The 27,191-nt window shown below is 40.2% G+C and overlaps 1 protein-coding gene across 1 annotated transcript in view; it reads right to left on the bottom strand.

Moving 5' to 3' along the window:
- LOC140209991 (lysine-specific demethylase 9-like) overlaps window positions 1-27,191 on the bottom strand; it is a 75,551-nt gene that overhangs the window by 41,543 nt on the left and 6,817 nt on the right. Inside the window, exon 2 of the mRNA XM_072278705.1 lies at window positions 19,511-20,181. Coding sequence (XP_072134806.1) covers window positions 19,511-20,181 — 671 coding nt within the window. The remainder of the gene's footprint in view (window positions 1-19,510; window positions 20,182-27,191) is intronic.

Genomic DNA, 27,191 nt, shown 5'->3' with positions numbered 1-27,191 from the left:
AGTAATCAATGGCTCAGTTTTAAAAGGCAGCTACTATTGTTATATCTGGATAAGCTATCCACGGCAAGATAACACAAATAGCAATATGCTGCCATTATAGGAGCGTTTGATGGCTCTGGTCTTGTACTTGCTGGAGTTTAGAAGAATGAGGGAGATCTCACTGAAACCTATCAAATACTGAAAGGGCCTAGGGAATTTGTTTCCTATAGTGGGGGGGCCTAGGACCAGAGGACACTGCCTCAGAAAACAGAGGGATGTCCTTTTAGAACAGAGATTAAGAGGTTTTTTTTAAGCCAGAGAGTGGTGACATTGGGCAAATTTAAGTGCAGGGTTGATAGATTGCTAATCAGTAAGGGCATCAAAAGCGATGGAGAGTAGGGTGGAGAATGGTGTAGAAAAGAATAATAAACCAGTGATGATGGAATGGCAGAGCAGACTCGATGGGCCAAACGGCCTAACTCTGCTCCGATGTCTTATAGTCTTATTAGATTAAGATTTAAATGCAAGCACTTTGAATTAATTTGTTTTTCCCTTCCATGAAAAGCATTCACCAAAGCAGAAAAAAATTCATGATTTATTACCTACAGTATCTCAACAAGGCATAAGAAAGTCCCTTTGAGTCTTTTATACTGTAACCTTAATCAACATAACCTGAAAAAAGGCTTCACTATGAAATATTTTTAATGGATAGAGGAGGATATAGTGATGCAACAAAGGAAACACATTTTCAAATTAATATGAGATCAGTCATTATAAACCAGAGGAAATGTAGCCAGGGGAGGCAAATTCAATAGACACAATGAAAACTGAAGACAATTTAAAAATAACTTCTAGGGTGTAATCCTTCATGCATCCTTTTACTGAAAGTCACCTTCACTGTCAAGTAAACAGACTATCAGAGGGTTGAGTGGAATAAGCACCACAAGTGTCTGACATATTGCATTAGCCATTCTAGCACAGTACTTTGAGGGAAGGTGGAACAAAGCAGAAGAGGACAGATGCAAAAAGGCAGCAATTTATGAGAAGTAAAAATACTGAAGAGAGGAGTAAGGTGGTGTTGGTAAGAGAAGACTTTAACATAAGGATGATGAATCTACTGATGTAGTAATGTTATACTTTACATTTGAAAATGAATGGTGCCAGGAAGGAAAGAGGCAAACACAGGTAGGAATGCATGGACGAATGCAAGACAATCATACAACAATCATGCTCTGACCTACACAGCCACAGATGGGTGTAATTATTTATTTTTAGGCAGTTGTACAAAAAACAGTCTCCAGTTATGCAGCTCTCCTCGATAGACAAGATAGTTAATTATACCTAGCATTCTTCCTCCAAATCTAAAGGCACCGAGTTCATGCAAGCTCATATTCTTGCTCCATAATGTAAAAGGTGCACCAGCATAGGATTCCCACTCATGGCTGCATTTTCATTCCCAGATCTGCTACAGGAGTTTTAACATGACACCTGATTCTTGATTGCTTCATCAGTACTCCAATCTATCAATACATTCTTAGTAGTCTCCTCTTTTCTCATAGTCAATAAATAAACCCCTTGCCTTTTGTTACACGCCCACCAGCTCTCTACTCTTTTCAGACATAGCTCTCGACCTCTCATCCATCAGACCTTGTTCCTGCACCCTTGACCAATTTCTATTAAACAGCAAACTTAACTTCCTGCTTCGTTATAAATGGTTTGTTTACCTCTGTTGTCCCTGACTACTTCCCCTTTCAAACATCATTGCAATCACTCCCAATTCAAAATTCCATCCACAACAACTCATGCCCTTGGCAATTACCAACCCACTTGCTAAGACATTGGCACATTAATCAAAAATCCTGATTTTGGGGTCTTGTTTCAAAACTCCAGTTGTTCATTTCCCTCCATAGAATTTTCTGAGTTCTGGCATTTTGTGTGGGTTGCTCAAGGTTTTCAGCATCTGCAGAATCTGTGTCACGGGAACCATATACTCTTACTTCCCTCAAAACAACCCATGACTTTTATTTTGTGGCTTCTTTTGAATCAGCAGATCCTCAGTGTGGTATCCCTTCAGTACTGTAATGAAATATAAGACTGGATTATGCGGTTAGGTCTCAGGAATGGTACATGAACCAATGTTGTACTGACATAAGACAAGATAAATACATACTATGAAAAGTAAATTAGAAATTAAAAACCCTGAAACGCCAGAAAATGCACACAACAATGTACTGCAAAGAGGAACTGTTTTGTTTTTGCAAGGACTTAAAACAGCTCCAAATACATTTTACTTCAGTTCTAGTTATTCTTAACGATATTGTTTAGTACTCATCATGATAAGTCATGAAGTTTACAGACACTTCATTTTGTACTAACTGCATCCATTACTAAGGCCACAGGCAAAACTAAACTATATATAACATATTGGCAAGAATGCTGCAGTCTGGACCCAGAAATTAAATGTCATTATGCTAATCGGTTGTTTATAGCATAGTGAAAATAAATAAATATCTTGCAGAACTATACCTTTGTGTCAACTATATACAGCAGTTGATCACTATTTTTAGCTACATAAAGTGCACAGCGCTGGTGTGCGATCACACAGGTACAGTCACATACAGTATTCGTAAGTAGGTCATGGGAATACTTTACAGTTGATTAGCAAGTCATGGAATGGAATGTGTACAGAATTCAGACAACTATTTTTCTCCTTTCTCCAACCTTTGAGTGAAAAGCAGGGAACTGTCTGTAAAGTTGATCTTATTTACAAAAATAAAGGATGAACTTGACAATGCACACAAAAGGACTTGAAAGGATTTTGATTAAAACTGCAATGACCTACTTTCTAGCTTTCTTTAATGGGAGCTTCCCATAATAAAAATTTTAGTACAGCTTTTTCTCTTGAGAGTTGTCAAGTCAACAGCTTAACACTATCATTATAGTCTGATACAAAGCAAAATCATGAAATGTATTCAGCAGAATAAAAATCCTTTGCTCGTAACATGGGCTATATTTTCATAGGTACAACTTCAACCAGAGTCAAGAGGTCATGAATTCAAGTCCCCATCATCAAGGGGATAAACTCAACTCACGCTTTACTATAGTACTAAGAGTGCACTATCATTTTTCCTATGAGATATAAATAGAGGCCCTGTCAACTGTTCTGGTAAACCATTATTTGATCAGGCCAGAAAAGTTTTCTTGGGGGTACTTGCTAGCATTCATTCCTTAACTAGCACATGGATTTACTTCAGCATTATTTCATTATCTGTAGGAGTCTGGTGAACAAACCAGCTGACCCATTTGCCTAGACAACAAACTCCAGATTGAAAGGTTATTCATAGAACTTTGGATATCTCAGCACATTGTGGCAGACAATTAAATACTAATTTTTAAATGATGATTAAGAGAAGCAAATATTGTAGGTCTTTAAGTAAGGTGAAGGGGAAAAAGCCTGCAGATGTTGGTGCACTCGGCCAGGCAGGCAGCAGCTGTAGAGAGAGAAACAGAATATTTCTGGTCAATAACCCTTCATAAAAGCTGAAAACAAATCAAAGAAGGGTAAGGTGTGGAGCAGCAAATAAAATTTGTGACAGGACGGCAGACCAAATTTATCTAGATATCCTTTATTTTAAAGATTGGCAGGTAGATTTAGGAGAGATAAGAAAAAAGGGAATAAAATGGGACCAAATTGTTCAGGAGCTGGCCATTAAAAAAAAGTGGAGCTTAAGGGGCAACACAGTAATACATTGAGTAAAGGTGCCATCTCACTGCACAAGCAACCTCGGTTCAATCTTGACCTTGGCTGCTGTGTGAAGTTCACACATTCGTGATCATATAGGTTTCCCATGGGCATTGTTATTTCCTTCTGTGTCCCAAAAACATACAGCTTGTTAAATTAACTTACCACTGTAAATCATCCTTTATGTAGATACATGGTAGAATCTGGGAATGCACGGAGACTGGTCAAGTTAACGGGAATGTGGAAAGAAATAAATAGTATAAAAATGCAACTTAATAGTTGGCACAGATTTGACAGACTGGAGGCAGTTTCGGTGCTGTATCTCTTCTCAATAAAAATGGGTTGAATTCCCTCGTTTTGAGATAAAACTTGTTTAAAGGGCACTACATTTTTATACTTTCTGCATGATTCACATATTACGAAATATAATTCAACAAAATGGAAATGACCTTTTTTGTTATGGTCATCACATTTGTCACCCTCACTGCAGATATTAATTGCTTTACTTACTGAACTAAGACAAAGACAATACAACTCAGTATTTTCTGACAGCCAAGCTAAAGAGACAGAAGGGCTAGATTTCCTTAGAAATAAATTCCCATGAACAACTTTCAACTGCAGGACAGAAGAAAAAAGTAACAGCATGTAGGTCTTGGCAAGGAAAAATCTTGTGTTATACCTTTCAAAAACAAAGATTTAAAATATATACTTAATGTTTTAAATCAAGCTTTCTTGAACCTCAGGTGGTGGTTAAGGCACTCAGGATAGAAGGGAATCAATAAGAAAACCTAACTCAAGGACAAAAACAGCAAATAACAGAAGATATTTACAGAACCCTGGTTAAATTGCTGCAGTATCTTTGCTATTCACTTGCATTTAATCATAGAGGTCTTTAATGTGAACCAAATCAATGCACATTTACAGCACTCAGATATCATGATGTGAATTTGCACTGTCAACTGTTTGTGCAGTTCACATGTAGTCCATCATGACTTCGGCAAGTCCCACTGTAGGTGGCAAATATCCAAAACCAATTCTTCATCTCTCTGTACATTCTTTTATTTGTCAACACAAAAGATTCAGTAGATGCTGGAAATCAAGAGCAACATACAAAATGGCTAGAGTAACTCAGCAAGTCAGGCAGCATTCATGGAATGGAATAATGATGCAGGGTCTCAGCCTGAACTATTGACTGTTTATCCCCCTTCATAGATACTGCCTGACCTAGCAAATTCCTCCAGCACTTTGCTTTGTTTGTTATACCCTTAACTTAGTGATGCTGACTGCAACAACTACTAGCCAAGCACTGATTCCAATTTAACATTCTCATCCCCTCTACCAAGCTTTTTGCACTTCCAGCCTCCGCTAAATCCTTGATTTCCAACACTTAAACTGCAGATGGTGCCTTGTCCCCAGATGCTATAGTTCATTGCACGAATTCTTCAGGCTCTGGAAGATATACCATGAAATAATTATTTTTGTCAAGCTAATATATGCTCTTTAACTTGGTTTCAAATTTTCTCAAAGTTTTTAGGAACTATCACTATGCGCATGCTTTAGTTTATATTAAACTCTATGATATGCAGGTTGTTTATTGTTCTCAGGTCCACCCTGTTATCTGCATCATTATCTAAAGGTTCTCAATTAGAGGAAGTGTAATATTAAAATGATTGTGTATTGTAGAAATTCATATTTTTCATGATATACTTTGGGCTCAAATCTAGGTGGGTTCCTAATCTAATTTTTCTACTTATTTCTTTGTAAACCTTTCTTATGCCTGTCATCTCCTCCATAATTCTCCTGACATCCAGTGAAACTAGGGGCAGTTTGCAGATGTCTTTGTGATGTGGAGGAAACAGGCAGTGTGCAAACCCCACACAATTATCAGCTGAGGTCACCACCCAAGAAGCTATGGAGCCGTGAGCTTCAAACGGTTTTCTCTAACAGATCATACAACTACAGGTGAGAAATGTCAGGCAAATTCTCTCTTCCTCACTCTGCACCCTCCATTATCTGCTGTGAATTTCTTGCATAGTTTTATTTTTCTGAAGAGCATTTCACCTTGTTCTGGTTAGCACAGGCTGTTATTGGTTTTCTTGTATCTGACAAAGTGAACAAGGATTTTCACTCACCTGATTATTGATTCTCAGCAGGGAAAGCACTTTTGCCATGATTGCACAAGTCCCGGAACTCCCAAATCACATAACAAACATTTGAATACTAAAGTCCTATCACTTTTGTGACGTTGGAAGTGTTGCAGCTAGGCCCCACAAACAGTAGCAAGTTAAAAGATCTGTGGATGTTTATATTTTTATGATATATAACATACATATACAGACACATCTATATAAACATGGTTAACAAAACTGATTGAAACAATGTTTTAGAGAAGCATAGATCCTTTGCATACTGAAGAGAAAGTACTCTCCTAAACACTACCTAGGCCTCAAATGAAGTATTGCATTAATTTCTGGGCATAATATGTTACAAAATGTGTTAAACAGTGTTGAGGTTGAGATGGTCATGTGCTTCAAATTCCTAGGAGTGAACATCACTGATAGCCTGCCCTGGTCCAACCACATAGATGCCACTGTCAAGAAAGTTCACCAATGCCTCTAGTCCCTCAGGAAGCTATAGAAATTTTGCATGCCCCCATTGTCTCTAATCAATTTTCATCAATACACCACAGGAAGGATCCTATTGATGCACCACAGCTTGATATGGAAACTGCTATACACATGACCACAAGAAACTACAGTGTGGTGGCTACAGTTCAACACACCAGAATCAGGTTTATTATCAGTGGCATGTGTCGTGATATTTGTTAACTTAGCTGCAGCTATAGAAGAAAAAACAATAATAAAAAAAATCAGTAAATCAATTACAATATACATATATTGAATAGATTAAGTATTGTGCTCAAATAGAAATAACATATTAAAAAAGTGAGGTAGTGTTCACAGGTTCAATATCCATTTAGGAATAGGATGGCAGAGGGGAAGAAGTTGTTCCTGAATCACTGAGTGTGTGCCTTCAGGCTTTTGTACCTCCTACCTGATAGTAATAGTGAGAAAAGGGCATGCCCTGGGTGCTGAAGGTCCTTAATAATGGACACTGCCTTTCTGAGACACTGTTCCTTGAAGAGGCTAGTACCCAAGATGGAGCCAACTATACTTACAACCCTCTGCAGCTTCTTTCGGTCTTGTGCAGTAGCCTTCCCATACCAGACAGTGATGCAGCCTGTCAGAATGCTCTCCCCGGCACATCTACAGAAGTTTTTGAGTGTATTTGTTGACATACCAAATCTCTTCTTGACACCCAGGAACTTGAAACTGCTCACTCTCTCCACCTCTGATCCCTCTATGAGGATTGGTGTGTGTTCCTTCATCTTACACTTCCTGAAGTCTACAATCAGTTCTTTTGTCTTACTGACATTGAGTGCAAAGTTGTTGCTGCGAACACCACTCCACTAGTTGGCATATCTCACTCCCATACGCCCTCTCGTCTCCATCTGAGATTCTACCAACAATGACTATCATCAGCAAACTTTTAGAAGGTATTAGAACTATGCCTAGCCACACAGTCATGGGTCTAGAGAGAGTAGAGCAGTGGGCTAAGCACACACCCCTGAGTGCACCAGTGTTAACTGTCTGTGAGGAGGAGATGTTATCACCAATCCACACAGATTGTGGTCTTCCAGTTAGGAAGTCGAGGATCCAATTGCAGAGGGAGGTATAGGCCCAGGTTCTGTAACTTCTCAATCAGGATTGTGGGAATGATGGTATTAAATGCTGAGCTATAGTCGATGAACAGCATTCTGACAGAGGTGTTTGTATTGTGCAGGTGGTCCAAACCCGTGTGAAGAGCCATGAAGACTGCATCTGCCGTTGACCTATTGTGGTGATAGGCAAATTGCAATGGGTCCAGGTCCTCACTGAGGCAGGGATTCACTCTAGTCATGACCAACCTCTCAAAGCGTTTCATCACTGTTGATGTGAGTGCTACCTGGCAATAGTCATCAAGGCAGCTCACATTATTCTTCTTAGGCACCGGTATTGTTTCCTTTTTGAAGCTAGTAGGAACTTGCGTCTGAAGCAGTGAGAGGTTGAAAATGTCCTTGAGTACTCCTGCCAGTTGGTTGGCACAGGTTTTCAGAGCCTTACCAGGTACTTCATCGGGACCTTCTGCCTTGCGAGGGTTCACCCTCTTTAAAGACAGCCTAACCTTGGCTTCAGAGACAGTGATCACAGGGTCACTCGGTGCAGCAGGGATCTTCACAGCTGTAGTTATATTCTCCCTTTCAAAGCGAGCATAGAAGGCGTTAATCTGGTAGTGAAGCATCGCTGCCATTCATGGTATTGGGCTTCGCTTTGTAAGGAAGTAATGTCTTGCAAACCCTGCCAGAATTGTCGTACGTGTGATGTCGCCTCCAACCTCGTTCGAAATTGTCTCTTCGCCCTTGAAATAGCGCTCCGCAAATCATACCTGGTTTTCTAGTACAGACCTGGGTCGCCAGACTTGAATGCCACAGATCTAGCCTTCAGCAGATGACATACCTCCTGGTTCATCCATGACTTTTGGTTTGGGAATGTACAGTATGTCCTTGTAGGCACACAATCATCCACATAGGTTTTACTGAAGTCGGTAACAATTGCAACATACTCATCCAGATTTGAAGGTGAATCCCTGAGTACAGTTCAGTCCACCGTTTCAAAGCAATCCTGTAAGCGCTCCTGTGCTTCCCTTGTCCATACCTTCTTGGTCCTCACCACTGGTGCTGCAGTCTCCAGTCTCTGCCTAAACTCAGGGAGTAGAAGTACAGCCAGGTGATCAGACTTCCTGAATTGAGGGCTTGGTAGGCATTCAGTGGTCCAGTGTGTTGTTTCCTCTGGTAGTACAAGTGATCTGTTGATAGTAATTGCTTAGTGATTTTTCCAGGTTAAAATCACTGGCCTGGTTAAAATCCCCCAAAACAATGGTGGAGGCATTATGGTGTGCTGTTTCGTGCATGTGGAACATCATGGAAACCAGCCTCCCCTCCAGGAACTCCATTAGTAAAACATCCAGCTTACTCGAAAAAAAACCCACCCTGGGCATGCTGTCTTCGCCCTGCTCCCATCAGACAGAAGATACAAAAACCTGAACGCATGTTCCACCAGAGTCAAGCACAGCTTCTACTATGCTGTTATATGACGACTGAATAGTTCAATAAAATGGACTGTTGCGCTCATAATCGACCTCACTATGACCTTGTACCTGCACTGTACTCTCTTCAGTTGTTACACTTCATGTTATAGTTTTACCCTGTTCTACCTCAATCCACCATGTAATGATTTGATCATTGTACATTTCCAATTCCTTTGAGTAGTCATGAAGGAGATTTACCAAAATGGACTAGAGTGAAGGAATATTAGTCATTGAAAAGTTGCAGTTGACTTTTTAGCAGTAAGGACACATATACAAGATCATGAAAGCTTTTGATACACTAAATAAAAGGAAACTTTTCTCCCCCCAGTGGCAGAGGATATTTTTGGAACATAAGAGCAAGAGACAATAGAAATAATTTATATTTGTTCTGCAAATTGCCATGACCTGCAATAAACTTCCTACAAAGGGTGGTGGAAGCAGATTCAGCCAGAATGTTCAAAAAGGGAACCAAATAGGCCATGAAGAAAGTAGAAAGGAATAGGGCCAATTGATTTCGGAGAAGCTGACGCAAAAATGAAAGGCCAAAGAGCCAGCTCCTGGGCTTTACGCTACCTCGCTGGTTTAGTGATCCTTGTTGAGAAAAAATACTGGCCAGGGTACCAGGGATAAATGAGCTGCTCTACTGTAAGAATATAGCATTGAAGGGTTTTCCTATCCACCCAAAAAAAAGCAGAGGAGCCTATTAATGTCCCATCTGCAAAGCAGCATTACTGACTGCAACTCAGCACAAACTGAGAGTCATAACTTCAGGGCCTGTAGAACTAAGATTGATGATGACTGATAGAAATCACAGCATGTATAGCCCCATGTCAGCTGAAAGGAGTCAGCCAAAGCATATGGATACTGACTCTGGAAGAAAGAATTGAAAAAAAATTGCAGCTACTCTTCAAACAACTAGCCAGGAAATTAAAGAAAGAAACACTCCAAGAAATGCTCTGCCACAATGACAAGATAAAAACCTGACTGTCTGATGTCTGCTCTGAAGAATGAATGATGATCTAATTGAGTTCAGTACAGAGCCTTTGGATGCACACATCTGGAGTATTGCCCAGTTCTAGACAGTAGGAAATATTGCCCTTGGAGAAGATGCAGTGAGAATAATACCCTTGTATCTCAGTTGGTATGCAGGACGTGTTCTGAGGAAAGAGGAATAAGCAATAAAGTAGGTAATCCTGTTATTATTTATAGAGAGATGCATTACTGGTAGTGCCGCTCTGCTGGGAACCTTGCACGAACTCTTACTCTCTGCAATGCTGCGTGGAACTGTGCTAGAAACCTGGTGTCAATCCATGATGATCCATCCCACAGCTTGATGCCTTAAAGGGCTGGTTTTCGGTGGTCCAGCATGAGCAATGTGGTCACTTAGCACTTTGGCAGGCTCACTGAGCCTGGGCCATGGCAACACCTGTTCCATTTATTTCCATCAGCTCAAGTCCTGTGGCTGCCCATCAATTCCTGTTGGACATGACAGAAGCTACCATTCTCCTTGCTTGTGTAGTTCTGCCCAGCAAGATTTCAACAAAAGGAAATCTCTGGACTGGAGAGGAGTTGTGCAGTGGCACAAAGAGGGGTAGATGATAGATTTAACTGCATTCAAAAGAGAAAGAGAAGGACTGCAGGACCCAAGCAGCCACTGCTCATGTCCATTTCTGGCCCACACTTACCATAGTGTCTAGGGTACAGCCCGCCCAGCTCTTGCTCTCTCATGCTACCACTCCATGGCAAACTATAGGGATATTCATTGCTGGGAGAGTGCCGGTAGAGGCCAATGCCACAGCACAGCAGGATACAGCAACAAGGACCACAGGGGCTCACACCATGTTCGCAATACTGCTGCACGTTGCGTGACCAGATGTCTAATTAGAAGTACAAGGGCAAACGTTTAGACTGAAGCACCAAGGGCACGCTAATGAATTAGTGCTCTGCAGGACGACACTATGTGAAGTCCAGAGATCTACGATTTAGAAAGCTAAACTGAGAATAGAGTCCACAATCTTTGCTTTGTTCCACAGAGTTTAAAAGAATGTGGGGTAGCATAATCAAAGTCTTTTAACAGATGCAAGAAATAAATAGAGATAGCACAGAGAAATATTTTCCTAGTTATATCTGGAACAAGCACATACTAATACTGAAGTTATGGTTCAAAAGGGTATCAACCAAATGGGATTAGCTTGGTTGTGCATCTTGATCAGTATGGACCAGAAGGGCTAAATGACCTGTTCAGTGTTGTATGACTACGTGCCATTCAGGAATGAATTCAGCAAAACAGAAAAGTGCAATTCTGAAACACTCTCCTTCAAATGGCTGCGAACGATTGAAATTTTCAAAAGTGATACTGGCAGATTTTTGATATACTGTATAGGGAAACAAAGACTCGTTACTGAATAAAAACAGGGTCAAAATGGACAGAGAATCTTATTGACATTTACAAAATCTAGGGTTTCAAGGCCATCTTCTGTATCCTCATTCTATCCAGCACTGTATACAGAGGTTAACACTTGCTCTTGGCAGGTTCTCTAGCAACCTAGGCATTGATAAACGCAGCTCGTCACACATTAAGATACCTTCATTGCCAATATAATGTCAATAACATTTTAAAGAGCAAACAGATATTTATTTGTATAAACTTCTAAAGCATTCACTTGTGACAATAACCATGACCATTTAAATAAAACTTGATTTCAAGCTGTTGAAATAGATACTTCTATTTAACTACCAATAATTCTCCACAATCTTGCTTCTGCAGAAAGCATGGAGATATGGATTTAACTGGATGGAATTGCTCATTACTGCAGGACCCATAATACAAAGCAACTCATTCAGAAGACAAAATAAGCTTATCAACATCTAAAGATCAAAACTGCTTTAGAATTGGGGGTCTGAGAATCATCTGCCAAGTGTGATTGATTACTTATCAACCTATGAAGAGCTGCATGAATCAAGTGTCATCTTGAGTTCTGTTCTCATGTACAGAATATTGTTCTACTAAAGATCTTAAATTGCAGTACGTGGAAAATTAAAGGCGGGAATTTACACAGGATTTTAATATATATTGTGGTCATATATTGGTTTAGTGATATGCATTAATTTAGCATTCAGCAAAAACTGCAACTGTGTGCTAATTTTATGTAGTATAGGCTCAATACAAATAAAATCAGATTTAGGCAGACTACATACAACCATGGTCAGATTTGGAAGCCTAAAATATATTGCCAATCCAAATAGGATATAAACTTTGCAGATTTACACAACTTTTTAAAAATTAAGTGTAATAAAATAATATGCAAATACATAAACTTCTGGAATAGACTAATGACAGAGTAAATCCCGATAAGGTGCAAGAAACCCTCAGTAGATTTTATTTTACTGTTAAACAATAAGCTTAAATTAAGCTATTGAGTAAACTGCCTACAATAAACTAGATCTATAGCCTATAAGAACATAGTCACATGAGATGCAGAAGTTTAACAGTAGACAATGTAATACAATGAGAGACAAAGTTACGGGTAGAAATGCCAGAGACTGCAAATGCTGAAACCTGGAGCAAAAAGCAAGATGCGGGAGGAACTCAGGCAGCAGGTACGGAGGGGAATGCTCTCTCGACATCTCAGGTTAAAACTCTTCATCTGGAACATTGAACATCCATTTACCTCCATCAGCACTGCCTGACCAGCCGAGCATCTTTTGTTTGCTTTACCTATAGGTGTTTTTCCAGACTAAAATAATGTAAATGAGTTGGTGGTAGGAGGCAGCTCAGTGTTGCCACATACTGGGAAAACATTTTGGTACTTTAGAGCATAAACCCTAGAGCAATTCAATTCAGCCTAAAGGAATATGTCTGCAAATAACTCTAGGAATTCTATAATATGCATTACATATATGAGACAGATTGGGGAGGTGGGCAATATACAATATGAAAATCTCAATTTCTCTCTTTTTGTATTTACACAGTTTGTGTCTTTTGCATACTGCAGTCTTCCATTGACTATATTATGACTATTATTCTATTATGGATTTATTGACTGTGCCAGCAAGAAAATGAATCATGGATGTATATTGTGACATATATGTACTTTAATAATAAATTTACTTTGAACTTTGAGGGCAAGGTAGCTGGGTATAGTTGTTAAGATACAGGCAAACAAAGGTCAAATGAAAAATTTTGAGGGTCAAATAAATTTCAATTAAGACAGCACGATGGTGAAGCTAACAGAGATGCAGCCGCACGGCTCCAGCCACTAGATTTGATCCTGCCCTCCAGTGTTGCTTGTGCATTCTGTAACCATGGGGGTTTCCTCTGGGTGCTCTGGTTTCCCCAGGCAATCCAAAAAAATGCTAACTGGTAGATTAACTGTGTACTGTAAATTACCTCTCATACATCAGTGCATGACACAGTCTGGGGAGAGCTGATGAAAATGTCAGGAGAATTTAAAAAATGGATTCATCTACAATTAGTGCATATAGGTGGCTAATAGTCAGTGTGGACTTGTCCACCCAAAGGCCTGTTCTCATGCTATTTTTGACTGAAAGAAAAAATAACATTTGCCTCATGTTTCCAAATAGTGGCGTGGAATGTGTGGGGGAATGGAAGTTGGAAAGATACTATGGAGGGCACAAATAGGGTAGGCAGCAGTAAACTTCTCATTACAGAGGTGCCAATACCATGAGGATTAAGAGGTTTAGAGAACGTATGAGATGATTATTTTTCACCCAGAGATTGGTATATATTGTCTGAGGTGGCAGTAATGCCACTTTCAACGTCTGAGAATGTCCAGACAAGCACTTGACTCACTGAAGTTCAGAAGACAAGTGCTGGTAAATGGGACTCGTACAGATGGGCAGCCATGATAGAACAGGCCTGTTTCTGTGCAGTATGACTTAAGAGATAGTGTTTTCTTTTTTGTTTTGTATAATGCTACTCCTATTATATTTATTCTAAACAATCAACCACACACACTTAAATACAACAGATTCACTAAGATTAATTAATTTGCTTAACAATGTTTTGCCAGTAATAAAAGCAAATCATACTACTGTTTCACAGCGGAACAAACTGGTTTAAAAGGGTAGATTATACTGCAAATGCAAGCTGCTCTCCTTTTACAACGAACAGATACTGCCAAGACCTTGTCTTTAATCAGAAACAGCGTCACCCGAGGACACAGTCAGACAGCTAAGTTACAGTCTCTAAGTGAGACTTTCAGCAAATATTTATAACCACTCGCTTACTCAGTCTCTTTGGCATCCTTCCAGTTTCCTCATTTATTCAGAGCAAGCACTAATCTGGGAGCAGCTCCTACAAAGGAACCCATTAGGTTAGATTATATTTTAAAATGAACACATGCTTTATTGAATCTTCTGAAAAGCCACTACTGTACTAGGCGAGGCCATTAGTGCATTTCTTTAAAAAAAAGGTCCTGTGTGCAAAGGTTTGTATTCTTTGTGACTGCCATTACACACCCTTCCAGCTTTCATTTCACTGTTGTGCTGTTTTCTCTTAAAAATCTGGTTAAACTACCTGCAAGTTACAATATGTTTCAGTAATTGCTTTCACTGACTATTTAAGTTGCAAAAATTGTAAGCTACAAAATTAACTTACAAAATTATTATTCACGATCAACTTGCCAGCTAGACAAAGAATTGAATGGAAGCTGATGATACATTCCCCTATTCAGTAAAATACCTCATACACTGTAGTGCACGAATGTTTAACGGCATTTATGAGGCAATAAGCATTTTAAGGTTTCATTTGGTAAGTCATTGATAATCCAATTGTTCTTCATTCATGTTAATGATTTGGACTCCAGAGAACTAGAAAGTGGATTTCATGATTTTAGAATTATGTGAAATAGTCACCACCTTTCGCTGTAGTTTAAAATTGGGGTCAGCAAAAACAAAAATTACTAAATTGGCACACACTCACTTTAAGAGTTTATCATGGTTGGATTAATAAACTTTTAACTATCAGAGGATATAGGAAGGTGGTGCTGAGAAAGATAAGCCACGACCTTGTTGAATGTTAGTGTAACCCATAAGGAGATGAATGGCCTATACTTCCCTCTCGTATGAACAGTACATCACCTCTGGGATGAGGAAAAAAGTCACACGGGGAATTATTCCATTGGCACTTTTGGGGTGATACTTGTTTGATTTCTGATAATTTTTTGATGATTCTGCGGCTTTCATTAGTGCAATATCCTGAAAGCACGAGAAGATTCACCTCCCCGCCCCCCCACCCCCAGCTTTGGGTATTGGTGATCGAGAGCTAAGCTTTTCTAAGTTAAAGAATGCATAGTTTTTGCCACCTTTATTATATCTATTTTTTGATGAGCTAAGAAGCAAACTGCAGACCGAACAATACTCAACATTGCAAACATTGCAAGAATTCAGCTGTTTGGATCCTCAAGCGTGCTCTGCCAAGATTGTGACTGATCTTCCACGTCAATCTAAATTTCCTAATCCCTTGACTCTTCCAATATCCAAAAATCTATCAATCTGGGTAAGTTAAAGTTTTTAATCTGTTAACCTAGCCAGTTGCAGAATGAAAGGAAGTTAACATTGGAATGCAGTTACGTGCATGATCTTGGAGGCTACTAACCAGACTTGTTTATCCAATTAAGATACCGCACTGAGGTCAGCTTCTGTTCTTCCATGAGCCACATTTGTGTATTACTGGGTAATCTACGTTAGGTTAGTTACGACACCGAGTCACGTCATCGGCAGAAATTCTCTGATGACTCAGCAATAGTTGGGTGCATAAAGGGAGGATGGGAGGATGAATACAGGGCCTTGGTGGAGGACTTCGTCAAGTGGTGCAAGCTGAATCATTTGCAGCTCAACATCAGTAAGACAAAGGAGATGGTGATGGACTTTAGGAAGACTAAGCCTGCACTGCTCCGTTAATATTGATGGTGAGGACGTGGATGTGGTGAGGACCTACAAGGTGTACCTGAATGACAGACTTGAGCGGAGCGCCAACACAGAGGCTGTGTGCAAGAAGGGCCAGACCCCCTCTACTTCCTGAGGAGACCGAGGTCCTTTGGAGTATGCAGACCTCTCTTTCACATGTTCTACCGGTCTGTTGTCGCCAGTACAATCTTCCATGTGATGCTGTGCTGGGGCAATGACATCAACATGGGTGATGCCAATAGGCTCAATAAACTGATTAGAAAAGCTGGTTCTGTTATAGGAGTCAAATGGACACACTGGAGGCTGCGGCAGAACAGGTGGAGAATCCTGGCAATTCTGGACATTTCTCTACATGCCACCTTGGCTGAACAGAGGAGCACTTTTAGAAATAGCTGTAACAACTGCACTGCTCCAAAGAACACTAAACAAGGTCATTCTTATCCTTGGCATTACACTCTTAATGAGCCAACCTACAGCCAGGGAAGTGATGACCACCTTCCTGTTAGACTGTTCGAGGTAACTTTATTTTTTTTCTTATCTCTCTAATATTTGTATATCTGTACAATTGTAATGCTACTGTGACACTGTAATTTCCTTTGGAATCAATAAAGCATCTATCTTATATGATGTTGATTGCAAAGCTTTATATGGGACTCTGCTTTGTACTTAAGTAACAGAACATCTTGGCTCCTTTTTAGAGAACTGATGGATATACACTCTTAACAGACACCCTGAACATAAATTAGCATAAGAGATGCAGGCAGGGTTTTAGGCAATCTCTTGTAAAGGGCAGAAAGTCAACATGTCTAGTACACAAGATAAACCAACAGTTTCCAACTATCCATCTCCTCCCTTCAGTTTTTCAGGTGTTTGAAGTTTTCTGTAACTACTGAACTCCATTAATACACTGTATTGAAAATTAAATTCAACTTTTTAAAAAAATCAATAAATGATCTTGCTAGTTGCTAATACAGTCTGCTAAATTTTCCTGAAGGCATAGTGTCCCACACAATCACCAATTTCCAGAAAGAATTTTAAATATTATACTTCCTCTTGGTATGTTGTTGCCCAATGCTCGCAATTGTGATTGTCAGCCTATTTAGCATTGCCGTATTTCCAGCTTCCAAAGATTGCTAAGTGTGATGAAGAAGCAGAGAAAGCCAGAAGTACAAAGAGACAAGTTATCAATAAGTTGCAACACACTCCAATAAGATTTAAATGAAGGCAAGCTATAGCTTCTGGTTTCCCTCTGGAGTAATAAAATTCCAGTTCAGTTCAAGTTTAATTATCATTCAACCATACACAAATACAGCCGAACGAAACAGCGTTCTCCCAGGGCCAAGATGCAAAACAGACGCAGCACATTTAAGATAGCAAACCTACAGTCATGCAAAAAAAAAAAGCTCAAGTTCCTGAGTGACATATGTTGCAAATTGGTGGTGTAGTTCCAGCATTCTGCAGATGAACACATGCATGCAATCCAGCTTGCACTTCCATTGAACAAATTCTGGAGCCCAACTCCCAACCGAGCATAGAAGCCACGCTACACTGCTTCTGGCATCTCCTCTCTTAGACTGCAGCAGCAGGCAAGCCCAAGGCTTGAGGCCTAGTCCTCGCTACAAATGAGGCCGCACAGCTCCCCTGCTGTCTACAGCACTAACAAACAAGGGAAACAAGTCTGCAGCATCTTACTTTATTAATATCCAACAGTGTCTTTTGATTGCGAGAGAAATATCCAAGACAGCCACCCAGTTATACTGCACACTGCTTTCGTGCACTAAATCAAATGTCTTCAATGCCTTCCTGTAGCAGGCAGCAACATGGTCCACACCAAGTCAAGCTCTTCCGCCAACAAGCAGCTTGCTAATGATGTAGACCTGCAGTACCCAAAGTTCTTAAAGTCAGCAAATGCACCACCATCTTATCAGAAATTTAAAAATGTGCTGCAGAAGCCCTCATGGAATCATGGTTGGACCATGCTTGAAGTATTCTGCACAGTTCTGTTGCAAGATTATGAAAAGGATATAGGATAGGACTGAGGAGTCCTGTAACTGATGTCATAAAATCTTGATAACATGGACACGGTGAATGCTCCTGTTCACAGTAAAGCAGGAGAAAAGACTGCCCATGCATGATGATCATTAAGAAATCAAGTGGAGATAAAGAATTTAAAAACATGTTTGCCTAGAGAGTGGTAAAAATGTGGAATTTGCTACCACAAGGAGTAACTGAGCACAACAAATAAATATGTTAAAAGCATACAGAGGAGGAATAGATGGGATTGCAGATAAAGGCTCGAAGAGTAAGGCAGAAAGTAGCTGGAGTGGAGTATGAAATGCTTGGGATGAATTCTGTGCATTTGTTTAGTATCCAGTTAGCACTTTACTACTCAAAAGCTGCAAGGATAAGACCAGTATTTGGGATTATAACATTAACAGACCTTAGTGACCTTATCTTAGGGAATCTAAGGATAAGCAGTTACTGCAGGAAGATGGCACTGAGTTAAAAGACTCAGCTGTTATTTTATTGAACGATGGTGCAACATGAAGGGCTGCAGAGCCTATTTGCACTACTTGCTTCATACATTGTGTTCTAACTTGACGTAAGAGGATAAAACATCCAATGAATGTATACATTCCCCTGCACACACTTTGAAACCACAGAATGATATAACAAAATCTGCAGATTGGCTTAAACAAAAAGCATCAAATTCAGCAAGAATGCACTAATAAAGTTTAGACAGGTTGAGATGCTATTTCTCTCAAGATGCCTTTGTGAGTAACAAAATATAGTCATGTCATATGATTTTAGCAAAGCTAAAAGAAACTTGCATCAAGAACTGGAGCAAATCTTGGTTTTCCAGTTGGGCTTCCATAATTCCAATATATTTTTTTATTTTTAGATGGGCACTTTTGGGAAGTAGTTTAAATAATAGGTGAGAGTAATCCGTTATAACGTAGTTGGTAACATCCTTCACTCTGAGTGGAAATTTGTCAGTCTGCCAGTTTATGCCTGGCAAGAGTTTAGCTTGAGGTGGCAGACGTGTCAAAGCTCAAATTAAATTTATCAAAGTACATTTATCTCACCATATACCACCCTAAGATTCAATTTCTTGAGGGCATTCAGAGCACATACAATGAAGCACAATAGACAAACAATGTATAAAAGACAAGTTATGTAAATACAAAAAGAAAAAGATAATAAATATTAAGAACATGAGTTAAGGACTCACTTTCAAAGTCTCTATAAGTTGTGGAATTAGCTCAGAGTTGAGGCAAATTAAGTTATGCACTCTGGTTCAGAAGCCTGATGGTTATGGGGTAATAATTGTCTTCGAACCTAAGGCATCACCATTACCATTTTGTCTGACAGTCAATGCTACTTAAATGGTGGAAGTTTCCATCTGTACAGGAAACAACATCCAAAACAGTACAATTTGTATCCCTACATATACCATTTAGAGACAAGTCAATTAAATATGGAGGTGCTTTGAAAGGGTGGTGTAAAATTTATAGCAGACACAACAGATTATTTTTAATTCGTTAAGGATTTTCTTTACAATTGTTTTAACAGGACCTTTTGCTGGGCATTAGTTCTACAGTCTTCTTATATTGCATTTTACTTTTCAAAATTTGATTAAAAGCAGAAAGACCATAAAGCACTAAACCTTACCTGAGACCGAAAGTTTGAGATGGTTGTAGTTTCTATGTCCTTCTTCCCAAGAATTTCCATTTTTACTGGAGTGTTGGGGAAGTTGAAAGCAAAGTAATCCAGAAAGTCTGGCAGGTAGGCTGCTGCTCCATGTATGATGGCCATTACGTAGTGCGCTGCGCTCTTCTCATTTTCACTGAAAGTCAATGCAAGGAACTCTTCAGCAAACCTCTCCATCTCCATAGGAGACAAGAAAGAGAGTTCATCCATGTAGGCATGGAGTACTGGCGCACCACCATTTGGCTGATGCTCCACATGAATTAAGTGGGCAAATTTAGAGGAACCTGTCCGCAAGAATCCTTTCCGGACACAGTAGTCTCTATGTGATAAGTATGGCAACTGTGCACACGAGGGGATGGGACAATGGCTCACTTTCAGGTCCAACCTATTGAGCTCTTCCTCATGCTTAATCGAAGCTTGGTTGATTATACTCGATTCATCAGAAGAACCTTGACCCAAAGTATCAAGGGCAACACGAGTGAGCCCTGCGCAGGTTGTCTGCACCTCTTTATTGTACATTTTTAACTGCCTTGGTCGTTCACCTTCTCTATGTTTCTTTTTCTTCTTTTTCTTTGTTTTTTTGCCCAAGTATTCATCAGGTCTCCGACTTTTCCCGTTTTCATCAGAGCCACCTGTGAGGGGGAATAAATGTTAATACTGCATCAAATACATATAGTTCAATAATTGAAAATATTCTAACCCATTAAAGCATGATAGGAAAATTTATCCTGCCATCCTTTCACACAGAACATTAATATCGTTCTCTTTCATATAGGTGGCCTTACTAAATGAATTGAGGCAAATACTTCCTGATATCACAACAACTGTACATGGACACAAAGGTCCAAATGGGCTCCTCCACTACCAGAAATTTCTGTGAAAAATGTATTGCTGTTAAGCACTTCGGAATGTTTTCAGATCAAACTAATTATATAAATCCAAGCTCTTTATTGCTATAAATTTTGAATTGTCATTAAAATAGTTGACTGCCTCCCCTTCTCCATTTGACTATTTAATAATATTGCAAAACTTTAGTTTTATATATATTCCTCAGACCAATTTTCCTAGCACAAGCTGAGTTTTTTTAAAGTTAGCTAATGCTTATTACTTAGATTTGCTTTATTTTAAACTTTGCTGTACAATGTGACAGGATAAAAGACTGGTTGACTGGCAAGAAGGGAATAAAGAGGATCATTTCTGCTTGGTTACCGGTGGCTAGAGGTGCTCGTCAAGATTGTTTCATTTCATGTTATATGTCAATGATCTGGATGACGGAATTAATGGCTTTATGGCCAAGTTTGTGGATGATACAAAGATAGATGAAGGGGCAGGTAGCAGCGAGGAAGCAGGAAATCTGCAAAAGGATTGAGAGAGATTAGGAATATGGGCAAAGAAGTTGACAGATGAAATACAGTGTAGGGAAATTTATGGTCATGTACTTTAGTGAAGGAATAAAGGCATTGACTATTTTCTAAATGGTGAGCAAATTCAGAAATCAGAAGTGCAAAGGGACTTGGAAGTCCTCATACAGGATTCCTTAAAGGTTAACTTCAGGCTGAGTTGGTATAACAAAAGCATTCATTTCAAAACGACTACAATATAAAAGCAAAGATATAATACTGAGGCTATATAAGGCATTGGTCAGACCGCAAAGAGATCAAATCACAAGGAGAAAATCTGCAGATGCTGAAAACCCAAGCAACACACACAAAATGCTGAGGAATGCAGCAGGCCAGGCAGCATCTATTGAAAAAAGTACAGTCGATGTTTTGGGTTGAAATCCTTTGGCAGGACTGGAGAAAAGAAAAGCTGAGCAGTAGATTCAAAAGGTGGGGAAGAGGGGAGAGAGAACCACCAGGTGATAGGTGAAACCACCCCCTCCTGCTCTCTCCCCTCCCTCTACCTTTTAATTCTACTCCTTACAACACACATCAAAGTTGCAGGTAAACGCAGCAGGTCAGGCAGCATCTCTAGGAAGAGGTGCAGTCGACGCTTCAGGCCGGGGCCCTTCGTCAGGACTAACTGAAGGAAGAGCTAGTAAGAGGTTTGAAGTGGGTGGGGGAGGGGGAGATCCAAAATGATAGGAGAAGACAGGAGGGGGAGGGATGGAGCCAAGAGCTAGACAGTTGATTGGCAAAAGAGATATGAGAGGATCATGGGACAGGAGGCCCAGGGAGAAGAAAACAGCAGGGAGGGGAACCCAGAGGATGGGCAAGGGGCATAGTCAGAGGGACAGAGGGAGAAAAAGGAGAGTGAGAGAAAGAATGTGTGTATATAAATAATGGATGGGGTACAAGGGGGAGGTGGGGCATTAGCGGAAGTTAGAGAAGTCAATGTTCATGCCATCAGGTTGGAGGCCACCCAGACGGAATATAAGGTGCTGTTCCTCCAACCTGAGTGTGGTTTCATCTTTACAGTAGAGGAGGCCGTGAATAGACATGTCAGAATGGGAATGGGATGTGGAATTAAAATGTGTGGCCACTGGGAGATCCTGCTTTCTCTGGCAGACAGAGTGTAGGTGTTCAGCAAAACGATCTCCCAGTCTGCGTCGGGTCTCGCCAATATATAGAAGGCTACACTGGGAGCACCAGACACAGTATATCACCCCAGCCGACTCACAGGTGAAGTGTTGCCTCACCTGAAAGGACTGTCTGGGGCCCTGAATGGTGGTAAGGGAGGAAGTGCAAGGGCATGTGTTGCACTTGATCTGCTTACAAGGATAAGTGCCAGGAGGGAGATCAGTGGGGAGGGAATGGGGGGGACGAATGGACAAGGGAGTCGCGTAGGGAACGATCCCTGCGGAAAGCGGGGTGGGGGGGGGGGAGGGATAGATGTGCTTAGTGGTGGGATCCCGTTGGAGGTGGCGGAAGTTACGGAGAATAATATGTTGGACCCGGAGGCTGGTGCGGTGGTGGGTGAGGACCAGGGGAACCCTATTCCAAGTGGGGTGGCGGGAGGATGGAGTGAGAGCAGATGTGCGTGAAATGGGGGAGATGCGTTTGAGAGCAGAGTTGATGGTGGAGGAAGGGAAGCCCCTTTCTTTAAAAAAGGAGGACATCTCCCTCGTCCTGGAATGAAAAGCTTCATCCTGAGAGCAGATGTGGCAGAGACAGAGGAATTGCGAGAAGGGGATGGCATTTTTGCAAGAGACAGGGTGAGAAGAGGAATAGTCCAGATAGCTGTGAGAGTCAGTAGGCTTATAGTAGACATCAGTAGATAAGCTGTCTCCAGAGACAGAACGATCTAGAAAGGGGAGGGGGGTGTCGGAAATGGACCAGGTAAACTTGAGGGCAGGGTGAAAGTTGGAGGCAAAGTTAATAAAGTCAACGAGCTCAGCATGCGTGCAGGAAGCAGCGCCAATGCAGTCGTCGATGTAGCGAAGGAAAAGTGGGGGACAGATATCAGAATAGATTCAGAACATAGATTGTTCCACAAAGCCAACAAAAAGGCAGGCATAGCTCGGACCCATGCGGGTGCCCATAGCTACACCTTTAGTTTGAAGGAGGTGGGAGGAGCCAAAGGAGAAATTATTAAGAGTAAGGACTAATTCCGCTAGATGAAGCAGAGTGGTGGTACAGGGGAACTGATCAGGTCTGGAATTCTACTCCTTAGCTTTTTTTCCCCTCCAGTCCTGCCAAAGGGATTCTGCTTGAAATGTCAACTGTACTTTTTTTCCCATAGGTGCTGCCTGGCCTGCTGAGTTCCTCCAGCATTTTGTGTGCGTTGCTAAGTATTGTGAGCAGTTTTGAGTCTCTTATCTAAGAGAAGATGTGCTGGTTCACGAAAATTATTCTGGGAATGAGAGTTAACACGAGAAGCACTTGATGGCTCTGGGTCTGTACTTGCTGGAGCTTAGAAGAATTGAGAGTGGATCTCATTGAAACCCACTGAATACTGAAAGACCTAGGAGAAGTGGAAGTGGAGAAGGCATTTCCTATAGTGGAGGACCAGCGAGCACAACCTCAAAATACAAGAACATGAGGAGGAATTTGTTTATCCAGAGGGTAGTGAATCTGTGGTACTCATTGCCACAGACGACTGTGGAAGTCAAGTCACTGGGTATATTCAAAGCCGAAGTTAATAGGTTCTTGATTAGTAAGGACATCAAAGGTTACAGGGAGAAGGTGAGAGAATGGTGTTAAGTGATAATAGCTCAGTAATGATAGAATGGATGTGAAGGGCTGAATGGTGTAATTCTACTCCTGTCTTATTGTTTTAAGTAATTTCTCAGCAAACACAGTAGAGATTTCAAGCGTATTTGCCTCTGCATGCACACACCTGTGTTTTTATTTGAGGGCCCTACTCTAATATTCTTAACAGTTTTATTTAAAGGCTTGGCACTTCAAAAGATCACCTGAAAGAGAATAAAATTCCCTTAACTGGACATGATTTGGCTACAATGCTCAAATGAGGTAAAAGAAAAATTTCAGAAAAAAGGTTTCATTATATGACACCAGTAAAAAGAAAATACAAGATACTTATAAGTGAAGACAAATATGTCGTCTCAGGTTATAATATTGTGATATACTGACAATGTGGGCATAGAGTGCACCACAAAGGCTGCAGGAATACTGTACTAATATACTGCAAAGGCACTGTCATCACAGAATCCTGCAGAAAGCCATTAATAGGTCTTTACTAAGCCGATGCTCTCGATGGTTTTCGCGGCAAAATGACAAGTGTGTTTTTTTCTTTGAAATAATGAAAAAATGTGGGACATTCTTTCCAGATTACATTTACCAAAAGATAATGGCTTCAAAAGATATCAGCACTTAGAGATCAAGTCTTGGAGTGCATCCCATTCTTCCCAAGTATTATGCTTCTGAAAAGAGTAGAGAGTGAGATGTGGATACATTTCAAGGCCTTATATGGATTGTGTAACGGATAGTCATCACCAGCACACTGCATTGCTTACATTTATAGTGATTTTGGGACAGAAACTCACTTTCTAAAATAGTAGGAAGAAACATGCTTGACTTGCTGCTCAAGTGATATAGACACTAAAAAATAATCTTATAAGCAAAGGAAAATAGTTTGAAATAGCAACCATCTTAAAATATCCCAATTAACCTTTTACATTCAGCATCCCCAGTCCTGAATTAGCTGAATATTATTAACACCTCATTCTTTAGAAGGTCTGTGTCTGGAAGAGTGGTATTACTAAATGGTAGTCTTGTGCAGGGTATAATTAAGCACAAACTGATATAATAAATACCAATTCTGGCTACTCAAAAGGTTAAACAAAAACAAGTGTTTATTACTGAAAGGCTGGCAGAATGATATGGTGTAGGGCAGCAGGACTTAGCTAACTTCCTCAGACAACGAGGTGGGAGGGAAGAGGCATGTGCTAAGTGAAGAAAAAATTGGCAACAAACGTTCTTGTACATCAAAGATATCTCTTGGCAATGTAATAACAAAGCAGTACTACAGTTGAAAGGAAGTCAGTTTTAACCAGATCTGAATATAGTTTTCATGATTCATTGCCTTGCCAAATTCCACTATAACCCTGTAACATTTTTGTTCCCACATTTTGCTGTGATAATGTAGCTATGTCAATTACCTCTTCAGAATCAGCTCAGAATAGTGGTAATTGAAGTTATCCACGCTGGTTCAAGAATCTTTTTATAGGTGGAGATACACACGAGAAACCAGTCTGACATACAAGTCTCTGTCCTCAAAACTGGCTCCAATTTATACTAGCCTCAAAGCTGAAAACTGATCTTGTCACACTTGGTGCTGCGTGGTGCACAGATGTTAGGAAATGAAAAGTACTATGCTGCTGCTTTTGGAGCTAAACTAAAGGGTACATGATTGACATAGTTATATTGTCATGCATGGCTACATGCAGCAACAAACCCAATACATGGATATTGCCAGATTTGGCTGGATCAAGTGTACAATGACCATGATATTATGATCTGGTTAACAGGATCAACTGATCTCTTTCAATTTTAGTTCCACCTTGTTATTCAGCAAGGCTTACCATCAATCATGGAAGTATTTAAATTCCCACTCTGATCAAACAAAAAAGTATCATTCTAAAAATTGCTTCATTAAAATGCAGATCGTGGGAAATTTCTTCGACATGGGATAGCTGCTGAAAGCATTCACAACCATATTTCAGCTAACAAAGAAAAACTCCTAGACATCCCACCTTTGATCAATTAATAACTATTTTTTTCTTGTTAATTCCAAAATGAAAAATAGTCATATAAAGTTAAGACTTGACTAAAGCACTGTGGGTCTAGTGAGTTGCAGGGCAGCTTATCCCAAATTCGTCTTGATTTTGAAACCAGTTGGCTGCAATGCTCAACAGAGATCAAAGCCAAATATTTGCCATTCAAATCTGAAAAAGTGGGCTCCCTCGTCAAGCTCTACAAGAATCTTTAATTTGGAAATTCTAAATACAAGGCAAACAATCGACACATTTATTTCCTGCTACATGTGGTAATGAATGTTTCTGGGGCTTTTAATTTTGGCTAGCTATTCCATGGACCATGACATTAGAACCTTGACAACAATCACAATTTGAACCTAAAGAAATGTTGATTCCCCACATGCATAGAAGATACTAACCAATATCATCCGAAACAGAAGTTCTTCAAACCTTGATCTCTGGACTTCATTTCCAGCCTCAAATACATCCAACTCTCATCATTCTACATAGTGACCATTTTTTTCAAATATGCAGCCCTTAAGATTTAGAATTCCTTTCTTAAACATTTCCATTTTTCCCCACCTGAGAGTAATCATCAAACCATAGAACAATGCAGCACGATACAGGTCCTTCAGGACAACAAGTCCACGCTGGGTACAATGGCCACCCACCTTGTCCTAATTAGCTGTGCCCAACCCTTATTTCAAACACACAATCAAAAGAGGTGGCAGAGGGTTGCACACTCAGCCAGCTCCATCACGGGCATAGCCCCATCAAGGACATCTTCAACACGTAATGCCTCAAGAAGACAACATCCTCATTAAAGACCCTCACTATCTGGGACATGTGCTCTCTTCTTTACCACCATTGAGAAGGTACAGGAACCTGAAGATTGTACCTTATATATTTTTAAGATATCTTGTACCATACTGCTACCACAAAACAAATTTCATGACATATGTCAGTGTTTCTGATAAGCCCGATCCCTCCACGTACCTATCCAACTGTTTCTTCATTGATATTATTACACCTACCTCAATTACATCCTGTGACAGCTCACTCTATATAATCAACACAGTTGGGGTGGAAAGGTTGCCTCTCAGGTCCATTTTAAATCTTGCCCTCTAACTCGAAACCTGTAGCCAATAATTTTGGACTCCCCTACCACTTACCTTAAACCTGATTTTGATAGTCATACAAAGCTAGTTCTCTGTCCAGAGACTTAGCTACTAATTCCAATAGATTCTAACATGTCTCACTTGGTTGAACGCCACATTAAGGTATAAGACTGGTTGTAACTGGCATTCTAGAGATACAAGCCTAAAAATGCAACTTAAAGAAGAGCTCATATTGCCACAAAAGTGAAATCTGCGAAGATCCAAGTAATGTTCAAGCCACAGTCTAGTCTTGTACGAACAGAAAAAAACCCGCACATTATCTCAGGATTCTGCGTGGTGCGCAAAGTTTCCCCAGTATCATACCAAT

This window comes from Mobula birostris, chromosome 14 (genome assembly GCF_030028105.1).
Source record: "Mobula birostris isolate sMobBir1 chromosome 14, sMobBir1.hap1, whole genome shotgun sequence".
NCBI lineage: Eukaryota > Metazoa > Chordata > Chondrichthyes > Myliobatiformes > Myliobatidae > Mobula > Mobula birostris.
Note: the sequence above shows the minus strand (reverse complement) of the source record. Positions and strands in the feature narration are given on the sequence as shown.